An 11,378-nucleotide genomic window follows, 5' to 3' on the forward strand; every position below is an offset into this window, starting at 1 on the left:
GCAGAGATGGTTGTCTTTCTGGAAGGTTCTCCCATCGCCACAGAGGAATGCTGTCAGAGTGACCATAGGGTTCTTGGTCACCTCCCTGACCAAGGCCCTTCTCCCCCGATTGCTCAGTTTAAGAATGATGGAGGCCAATGTGTTCTTGTGGACCTTCAATGCTGCAGAAATGTTTTGGTACCCTTCCCCAGATCTGTGCCTCGACACAATCCTGTCTCGTAGCTCTACGGACAATTCCTTCGACCTCATGCCTTGGTTTTTGCTCTGACATGCACTGTCAACTGTGGGACCTTTATATAGACAGGTGTGTGCCTTTCCAAATCATGTCCAATCAATTGAATTTACCACAGGTGGACTCTAATCAAGTTGTAGAAACATCTCAAGGCTGTTTCTACTGCATCTTGCCTATGCCGTTCTGTACCATCACTCATTCATATATCTTTATGTACATATTCTTTATCCCTTTACACTTGTGTGTATGAGGTAGTAGTTGTGGAATTGTTAGGTTAGATGTTGGTTATTACTGCATTGTCGGAACTAGAAGCACAAGCATTTCGCTACACTCGCATTAACATCTGCTAACCATGTGTATGTGACTAATAAAATTTGATTTGATCAATGGAAACGGGATGCGTCTGAGCTCAATTTCGAGGCTCATAGCAAAGGCTCTGAATACTTATGTCAATAGGCTGTATAATACAAACCACTACTGTTCTGAGGTACATGTGCCTATACTGTATGATTGTGTTTGATACATGTGCCACACACACACACACACACAAACAAACGCACTTCCGCATACATACAATTGCATAATCTACCGTGGTGTATGAATAAATAACCTCTCCTCCCGTCTCCAGGTTTGGATAAGATCGAGTTTCTTCAGAGTCATGAGAACCAAGAGATCTACCAGAAGGCCTTTGATCTGATAGAGCACTACTTTGGAGTGGAGGAGGAGGACCAGAGTCTGGCTCCTCAGGTGGACCAGGTCAACCAGCAGTTCCTCTTCCCCCAGCAGGAGGCACCCATGGAGGGCTTCCAGCTATAACATCCTCCCTGTCCTCTGGTTCATCCAAAACATCACTCATATACCCATGGATCCCATTGGAAGGCTTTCAGTTAACTTCTTCCCCCATATCCCCTACCAATGGGAGAGTTCTGAGGTAAATTAGGGTCCCTGTGTCCCTCCAACCACCACCCATCCTATATGCCCCAGCCCGTGGCGAGCTCTGCACAGGGTCCCTGTGTCCCTCCAACCACCACCCATCCTATATGCCCCAGCCCGTGGCTAGCTCTGCACAGGGTCCCTGTGTCCCTCCAACCACCACCCATTCTATATTCCCCAGCCTGTGGCGAGCTCTGCACAGGGTCCCTGTGTCCCTCCAACCACCACCCATCCTATATGCCCCAGCCCGTGGCTAGCTCTGCACAGGGTCCCTGTGTCCCTCCAACCACCACCCATCCTATATGCCCCAGCCCGTGGCTAGCTCTGCACAGGGTCCCTGTGTCCCTCCAACCACCACCCATTCTATATTCCCCAGCCTGTGGCGAGCTCTGCACAGGGTCACTGTGTCCCTCCAACCACCACCCATCCTATATGCCCCAGCCCGTGGCGAGCTCTGCTACCCCAACTTCTACTGATGCAGGGTTTCCAGGGTCTCCTGTGCCCCATCTTTTCTCCACTGTGACCTTCCAGGCTCAACCATGGAACGTTGTCCTCTCCCTCCTATCCCATGGAAGGCTTTATCCAACCTATATTCCCCAATCCCCGTGAGCGTGGCTCCTACCTACCCAAACAGATCAGACACTTCTAACAGAACACCACGTCTCGGCTGAGTAGCCAATCGGAGAGCTGAACTCACAACACATGACCTGATGATAAAACACAGCTCTTCCTGATCAGTGATCACACACCAGGGCAGGTTTGAAATGCACAGATACATTGAGAAATACCGCAGGTACTGTTCATAGTCTTGATTTCTTCTGACAGTAGCAGTGGCTTGTTGTGGTTTTTACTGCTTCCTGTCGGCCCATAGGGATGACCTTTAGGATGTGAGGGGTCAAATCTGACCTAGTGTTATTTCACTTATTTATCCTTTCCCCTCATTTAGCTTTTGTCAGCCCTGTTTTTTATTTTTTTCTCCCCCCCCTGTCCTGTCAGTGTACCACCTGAAGGCTTGTGTCCCCAGACTGAAAGCTTCTTTATTGTTAGCAATAGAACTGAGGCCAAACCCTCATTCACATTGGTTTCTGTCTTATCAGACATACAGGGTTCCACTAAAACAATTCTGGGGATTCTTAGTAATTCTAGAACTATGGTTTGGAGTGTTGACCCAATGTTCTCCTTCTAGAACTGACAGTCCTTTCTCTACAATTTTTATTTCCTACAACTTTTAGCAACTTTTTTTGTTTTGTTTGCGTCAGATGATTTCTTGGACCTGGGGAGGGATGACGAGGGTGGAACAACATGTTGGGTTCTAAATCGTAAAATCAGGAAAAATTTGGGGCTAACGGATGGCGTCGAGTGGGGTGAGGGAGGGGGGTCCATATTGAACCGTATAACAGTTAAAATACCTAGGTTACTAGCTTGATCTGAAGTTGATATAGCTAGAGATATAATGTTCGTTGTGTGCTGTGTTCTTAATAACGATAGATTTGAATTATGACGTGATTCTAACTATTAAAACGGCATACCGCTGGGGGGGGGCTACACTAACTTGAGAAAAAACACTCAGCTTCACGTAAATCAGGCATCAATGTCAGGTTCACTGTAATATCCTATTTACTCACCTGCATGTATGGTAATGGTACGCTAAGCCATATGGGCCCTGGTCTAAACTAGTGCACTATATAGGGAATTAGGGCCCTGGTCTAAAGTAGTGTATATAGGGAATAGGGCTCTGGTCTATAGTAGTGCACTATATAGGGAATAGGGCTCTAGTCTAAAGTAGTGCACTATATAGGGAATAGGGCTCTGGTCTAAAGTAGTGCACTATATAGGGAATAGGGCTCTGGTCTATAGTAGTGTACTATATAGGGAATAGGGCTCTGGTCTATAGTAGTGCACTATATAGGGAATAGGGCTCTGGTCTAAAGTAGTGTACTATATAGGGAATAGGGCCCTGGTCTATAGTAGTGTACTATATAGGGTATAATTTGGAACAGAGCTCCAGTGTAAATAGATATGTTGATGCTGAGTTGCAGTAGGCCCTGGGATTTGGTGTGTGTGTCCCCCCCCTGGTGTGTATGTATGCTAGGGTTTGCATGGTGTTCCTATTGCCCTACCTACAGTCACGCAGTATCCTTTTGCCAAACACCTGGAATTATTGTTGGGAGAGGCAGCGAGAGAGGCAGGGTGAGAAAGTGCCGTAATTTAAGTCTCCTAGAAAATCGAACAAGATATTTTTTTTAAGCAATAAGGCCCGAGGGGTTGTGATATATGGCCAATATATCCCACGGTTAAGGGCTGTTCTTAGGCACGACGCAACGCAGAGTGCCTGGACACAGCCCTTAGCCGTGTTATATTACCCATATACCACAAACCCCCAAGGTGCATTATTGCTATTATAAACTGGGTGGTTCGAGCCCTGAATGCTGATTGGCCCGACATCTGTGGTATATCAGACCGAATAAAACGGGTATGACAACATGTATTTTTACTGCTCTAATTACATTGGTAACCAGTTTATAATTAAGCAATAAAGCTCGAGGTGTGGTGTATATGGCCAATATACCACGGCTAAGGGCTGTGTCCAGGCACTCAGCGTTGCATCGTACTAGGTATCATTGTGATGGCGATGCGTACTAGGTATCACTGTGATGGCGATGCGTACTAGGTATCATTGTGATGGCGATGCGTACTAGGTATCACTGTGATGGCGATGCGTACTAGGTATCATTGTGATGGCGATGCGTACTAGGTATCATTGTGATGGCGATGCGTACTAGGTATCTTTGCGATGGCGATGCGTACTAGGTATCATTGTGATGGCGATGCGTACTAGGTATTGTGATGGTGATGCGTACTAGGTATCATTGTGATGGTCGATGCGTACTAGGTATCATTGTGATGGCGACGCGTACTAGGTATCATTGTGATGGCGATGCGTACTAGGTATCATTGTGATGGTCGATGCGTACTAGGTATCATTGTGATGGCGATGCGTACTAGGTATCATTGTGATGGCGACGCGTACTAGGTATTGTGATGGCGACGCGTACTAGGTATCATTGTGATGGCGATGCGTACTAGGTATCATTGTGATGGCGATGCGTACTGGGTATCATTGTGATGGTCGTTGCGTACTAGGTATCATTGTGATGGCGATGCGTACTGGGTATCATTGTGATGGCGATGCGTACTGGGTATCATTGTGATGGCGATGCGTACTGGGTATCATTGTGATGGTCGATGCGTACTAGGTATCATTGTGATGGCGATGCGTACTAGGTATCACTGTGATGGCGATGCGTACTAGGTATCACTGTGATGGCGACGCGTACTAGGTATCATTGTGATGGCGACGCGTACTAGGTATCATTGTGATGGCGATGCGTACTAGGTATCACTGTGATGGCGACGCGTACTAGGTATCATTGTGATGGCGATGCGTACTAGGTATCATTGTGATGGTCGATGCGTACTAGGTATCATTGTGATGGCGATGCGTACTAGGTATCATTGTGATGGCGATGCGTACTAGGTATCATTGTGATGGCGATGCGTACTAGGTATCATTGTGATGGCGATGCGTACTAGGTATCATTGTGATGGCGATGCGTACTAGGTATCATTGTGATGGCGATGCGTACTAGGTATCATTGTGATGGCGATGCGTACTAGGTATCATTGTGATGGTCGATGCGTACTAGGTATTGATATGTATTATTCACTGTCGCATTAGAAAAGTGTACAACTCCCCTTATTCTTCTCATAGGGTGCATTTGAATTGACACTTTATTCCTCTTAGTGCACTCGTTTTGACAGGAGACACCTATGGAGCCTCTGGTCAGAGGTAGAGGCCACTCGTTTTGACAGGAGCCACCTAGGGAGCCTCTGGTCAGAGGTAGAGGCCACTCGTTTTGACAGGAGCCACCTAGGGAGCCTCTGGTCAGAGGTAGAGGCCACTCGTTTAGACAGGAGCCACCTATGGAGCCTCTGGTCAGAGGTAGAGGCCACTCGTTTAGACAGGAGCCACCTAGGGAGCCTCTGGTTCAGAGGTATAGGCACTACATCAGACAAGGTGTCATGCATCTAACGACAACCAGGGTTTGGCAAGGGATAAGTCTTTTTAATTTAGACCGTGACGAACCTAACCGCAACAGAAATTAAGTTAAGATGTATTTGCACAGACACTTAATGCACACATGCATACAACACCAGCAGACTGTACACAGCTCACACGGATGAGTGCTACACAAGGAGAATCAACTTCCATAATCCACCTTGTTGAAGGCACGTTATTGCATGTTTTCTTTCTGTGCTATATTGGGTTTTCAATGCGGTATGTTCATTCAATGTTTTCTTTCGTCGTTTTTCCACTTCCTTATCGGCACTATTGAGATTATGCGCCTACCCACAATGCATCACATTCACAGCATCCTTTAATATCTCAAATTTAAAAAAATAAATAAAATAAAAAATTAAGAGAAACTGACATTTTTATTTTTGACATTTTTCTTGGGGAATTGCAGGGTCTACTTCCTGGTAATATGCTCAGTTGAAAGAATTTACAGGATAGAACAATATAGTAATTTCACGTGGAGAGTTGGGAAATGAACACATTCATTAGATTAGCGTTGAAAACGTGACCAGCGGTCGAGAAATCAACTAATAAAGTGGAAAACGTTTCAAATTCATAGAATGACAGTAAAAGCAGTTAGCTGAAATCCATTGTTTATTTTCCACACGGATGGTGAACCGCTTACATTCACTCTGTCATTTTCGCTCGCTAATCCTGTAGAATCAGCAACGGCTCTAATCCAATTAATTAGTTTTTTTTTTTTTTTTTACGCTTCCGCATGTCACTTATTACGTTGTCTTAACCTTTTTGTGTTATCTTCAACCTAGGTATTATGGAAGCCTTTTCTTCTTGCTGCTACGTGACTGAAGATGGTTAGATGATATGCCCTTAGACACAGATCTAGGATCAGCTTGCCCTCCCTTTTAATCCTGACCTGTAACATTTAATGGGGCAAAAAAGCAAAACTGATCATAGGTCAGTCTCTTTGGGTTGAGTCGGAGCCTAAACAGTTTGGTGGTGACATTTTGACTGACCGGCACTGTGTGAGGAAGCGATACATGTACAAACTGTTATGTTCTCATCAGTCACATCTTGTTCTGAGGATCCACTGTTTCCCCTGGTTGAGCAGAACTGGGTTTGAGGTAAACAAAATCAGAATATACAAAGCTGTTTTATTTCAAACTTAATGCCTAAACTTTCATTTTGGAAGGGTATCTGTAACGCATCTTTAAATAATAATGTCTTACTTGATACGCTAGCTATGAGGACCCTAGTCACTGCACATGTTATCCCCTATGGTTATATTGTCCTTCCTGACGTGATGTCTCGGTAGGTTGACCCTGTGAGGATGCGGAGCCATGACTTTGTACAATGTCATACCTTGTTATTATGTTCAATCTGCAAAATGGTGATTTTTCACGGTCTGCAAAATGGTGATTTTTCATGGTCTGCAAAATGGTGATTTTTCACGGTATGCAAACTGGTGATTTTTCACGGTCTGCAAAATGGTGATTTTTCACGGTCTGCAAAATGGTGATTTTTACACGGTCTGCAAAATGGTGATTTTTCACGGTCTGCAAAATGGTGATTTTTCACGGTCTGCAAAATGGTGATTTTTCACGGTCTGCAAAATGGTGATTTTTCACGGTCTGCAAAATGGTGATTTTTCACGGTCTGCAAAATGGTGATTTTTCACGGTCTGCAAAATGGTGATTTTTTTCACGGTCTGCAAAATGGTGATTTTTCACGGTCTGCAAAATGGTGATTTTTTTCATGGTCTGCAATGGTTTTGGACACGTTGCGCTTTGGTTGACATGCAAAATGTATTGACGTTGGTAAGAGACTAAGCTTGTCATTGATCTAACATGGACAGTTAGTAACAGTAATAGGCTATTATAGGAGTCTATGCACGTTGGGCCTCTAAAGGGAAATGGTTGTCCACAGAACAAGTGTTCCAAACCGACATTTTGAGACTAAATAAATCTTGGAAAACGTGAAAAATTGGCTAAAGAACTTTTGACTCTACATCACTAACAAGTGGAGAAGCATTTATATATCAGAAGTCCTCCTCTTGTTTTTCTCTCTCGACTTCTGTGTGCAGTCTATCAACAGACTTCCAGAGAAGTAAAACATTTTAAAAAACACAAAATAAACAAATATATTTATATTTATGAAGAAAAACAAAATGCACTCCTATTCACTGAAGTGCCAATCCTGACCAACTAAAGACTTGAGGGTGATTTACATATGTCTTTTTGACTTATTGATTAATTAAATTTTCTTAATATTTCCTTGAATGTGCACACATTTTGTGCAAAAACCATTGCTGCTCTATTTTCCTCGTCTTATAGTTCCATGATGTGGTTTCTCTGAAAGTGGCATTCTCTACTGCTTTTGCACTGTGGGATTGGGTCAGAATAGTCATTTTAAATCGGCCAAAAAAAACAAAACTAATTTATTCCATCATGCTGATCCGTCTAACTAAATATTGATGCTCTTTTCTTACAGTTTTAATGCATTGTTGATTTCACTGTGCAGACCTCACACTGATGCAGCTGTGGGACAGACAGTCCAGACGTTCGTTAGAAAGATGCAGGGTCATCAAGTGTAATTTTAGCCTGAGGCAAAGACTGCACTGCACATTAGGGCCCTGAGGTTTTTCCTAGTCAGGTCACATGGTCTGGAAAAGCTCCCGGCCCAGTTTATCAGGTCAGTTATCGTATCAGGCCCAATACAGGGCCACGTTCAGTAGCCAAACGTTACAAATGGAAATGCCACAAATGGAGAGCCAACGTTATTCCATATGTTTGTTTTTACATAGAAATATTTCTATCTGAACGTTTGAAAATGTTGCGTTCCTGCTGAACGTGCCCCGGGGTTTCTCCACCTAAACTACCATGTTTGCGCATAATGAGTCTAACCCATCTTATCACAAGAACTAAACAGCCAATTCAAAATGGACACTACTCACCAAAGTTGTTTTTTACATTTTTTTTTTTCTTTCTTGATTTTGAGCAGCTATACCATTACATGGATATGGATGGTTCTCGAATATGTTTCAGTGGCATAATCTTCTTGGCTGTCCAGACCCAGTCAATCAACCAAACAACCAATAACTTGTCCTGACACTTCTCTCAGCTATTTCTTGTTTTAGCACAAAGACTCAGAAACACTTCTCTTGAGATGGGAAGCTAGGTTATTGGCTGAGAATGAACAACCTAACAAGTAATGCAATAAATATTCTCCAAAAGTCCGCCGTCCCAAGAGGTTTAAGTTGCGTCCCGAAGTGCACCCTATTCCCTATTTTAATGAACAACTTTTGACCAGCAGTCCATGGAGTTCTGGTCAAAAATGGTGCACAATATACCCCCACAGTGGAGGTGTCATAATACCCATAAAACCTAGTGGTCAAACAGGGAAATAAATCGATTTTTTTCCCACCATTTCATTTTTCCCCATAGGCGATTTTAGAAACACTTAAAATAAGGGCTGTGTTTTGTGTAGGCTTACCCTGGCGTGACATTTTGATAACCGTGTAGATCTCTCTCGGACAAGGTGACTCAATATATTCGGCTCTCTTTTTACTCGTAGAATCGAAAATACTTAAAGTAGACATCGTGCAAGACTACAAATCCCTGCATGCTTCTCCACGTCATCTCTAGCTGACATCTTTGCTATTAGGTCAATTTAAAACCTGCACAAGATAGTTCACAGAATTGTCAATTTTAAAGATATGTAGCTAATTTACTCATTAATCCAGAGATTCTTACCTTTGCCGTGAGTCGGCAGTCTCGTCCAGATTATCATGGTATTTGTAGTTCTTTATGATAGCCACATTAGCAGTTAATTATCGTTTCATTTTGGTGGAGCAGTACAGGCAAACATTAAGTCACCATGTCCGGAAAAGATCTACACGGTTATCAAAACATCACGCCAGGGTAAGCCTACACGTAACACAGCCCTTATTTTAAGTGTTCCTAATAAAAAAACTTATGGATGGTGGGAAAACAATTGGAGCCATTTCCCTGTTTGACCACTATGTTTTATAGGCATTATGACTCATACTGTGGTATGTTCTAGGGAATAGGGGCATTTGGGAGGGAGTTTAAGACTTCTTATTCAGGTTTTTTCCCTCAAGAGGGCAATTAACAGAGATGACTGGTCAACAGTTTCCTAGAACAAATCTGGGATGCAGGAATGTGAAGTAATTTACATAAAAAATGATAATCAAGAGTTCAATTGGAACTATGTGTATGATTTTATAATTTAGGGGGTGTTTATATTTTGTTCTCTTACACACAAGTGTGTAATGGAATTATTTTTTGTATTTCATTTTTTTTTTTTTTTTGCATATCTGACTCCCACTGAGACGACTGCAGGGATTCGGGTCATGGCAAGGGTCGCCATTGTACAGTGCCCCTGGAAATATGTACATTAGCTGAAGGAATCATCCATATTTTGTAATGACTGCTGAAATGCTTTTTAAGGCATAGTAAAGGGATAGGAGTTTTTCCCCTGACCAAATGACAAGGAGAAACTGTGTCCCAAATGGGCATTATATACCCTATATAATGCACAACTTTTTACCAGGAACTACTTTTGACCATAGACCTGTTAGGTCCTGGTCAAAAGTTGTGAACCACATAGGGAATAAGGTGCCATTTGCTCTAGTATCTGTTTCCCTGTCGGGCCTTTTGGTCAGGAACAACTCCTAGGCATGGATTTGAAAAATAATCAAGATACATTTTGAAATGGGATAAAAAAAAAAAATGTCTTCTGGCCTAGATTGTGTATAACTGAGACAAAGGTGTTTGAAAATCCCAAGCCACGCCTTAGTGCTTGGCTTTGTCAAATAAATAATGCTATCTAGGCTATAATTGTTTACAATGCTACATGTTTATAAAGTGTTTTTTCATATGTCATAACTGACCAGTCCTGATGTATTCTCTGGTCCTCTCATGTCGCTCTCTTTCAATGTATTTATTTCCAAAACAAATCTTTTTTTTTATTTTCTTTTGCTTATGATAACCCATATTATACTGTGACTTGACATTACCGACGGTATGAATGAGTGACTGATACACTTCAACTGAACATGACACACAAACATGAACACAGAAACAAAAACAAAAAAAACAAATGCATTAACAAATATTAGAAATGTATAAAAAGAAACGTGTCCAGTGGAAACTGTACAAAATAAAAAATAAAATGTTGCAACCCTTTCTCTCCTGTTTTTCCAATTCTTTAACAAGTTTTGAATGACTAAAAGATACTAAAACGTAAACGTACTTTTGCTGCCGCATGTGTAAGATGTAGAATTTAGCTTCCAATACTCTACTCAGCAAACTGGATGCAGTTTATCACAGTGCCATCCGTTTTGTTACTAAAGCACCATATACGACCCACCACTGCGACCTGTATGCCCTAGTCGGCTGGCCCTCGCTACATGTTCCTCGTCAGACCCACTGGCTCCAGGTCATCTACAAGGCTATGCTAGGTAAAGTGCCGCCTTATCTCAGTTCACTGGTCACGGTGGCTACACCCACCCGTAGCACGCGCTCCAGCAGGTGTATCTCACTGATCATCCCTAAAGCCAAAACCTCATTTGGACACCTTTCCCTCCAGTTCTCTGCGACTGGAACGAATTGCAAAAATCTCTGAAATTGGAGACTTTTATCTCCCTCAACAACTTTAAACATCTGCTATCCGAGCAGCTAACCGATCGCTGCAGCTGTACATAGTCCATCGGTATATAGCCCACCCAATTTACCTACCTCACCCCCCATACTGCTTTTATTTACTTTTCTGCTCTTTTGCACACCAGTATCTCTACTTGCACATGATCATCTGATGATTTATCACTCCAGTGTTAATCTGCTAAATTGTAATTATTCGATTTATTGCCTACCTCCCTCATGCCTTTTGCACACATTGTATATAGATTCTCTTTTTTTCTACCATGTTATTGACTTGTTTATTGTTTACTCCATGTGTAACTCTGTGTTGTTGTCTGTTCACACTGCTATGCTTTATCTTGGCCAGGTCGCAGTTGCAAATGAGAACTTGTTCTCAACTAGCCTACCTGGTTAAATAAAGGTGAAAAAAAAAGAATCGTTGAATTAACGTCTTTGT

The 11,378-nt window shown here is 42.6% G+C and overlaps 1 protein-coding gene across 2 annotated transcripts in view; it reads left to right on the forward strand.

Moving 5' to 3' along the window:
* LOC129830688 (importin subunit alpha-7) overlaps nt 1–10,468 on the forward strand; it is a 46,923-nt gene extending 36,455 nt beyond the window's left edge. Inside the window, exon 12 of one of the 2 annotated variants that reach the window (XR_008755621.1) lies at nt 861–950. Coding sequence is in view for 1 of the 2 variants with exons in the window: in XM_055893295.1 (XP_055749270.1) it covers nt 861–1,048 (188 nt within the window). In the remaining variant the exon portion in view is untranslated. Of the gene's footprint in view, nt 1–860 lie in introns of both variants that reach the window. The other variant, XM_055893295.1, reaches the window with a different exon arrangement.
* The last annotated feature ends 910 nt before the right edge of the window (nt 10,469–11,378 follow it).

The sequence above is a fragment of the Salvelinus fontinalis genome, chromosome 32, assembly GCF_029448725.1.
Source record: "Salvelinus fontinalis isolate EN_2023a chromosome 32, ASM2944872v1, whole genome shotgun sequence".
NCBI classification, from domain to species: domain Eukaryota; kingdom Metazoa; phylum Chordata; class Actinopteri; order Salmoniformes; family Salmonidae; genus Salvelinus; species Salvelinus fontinalis.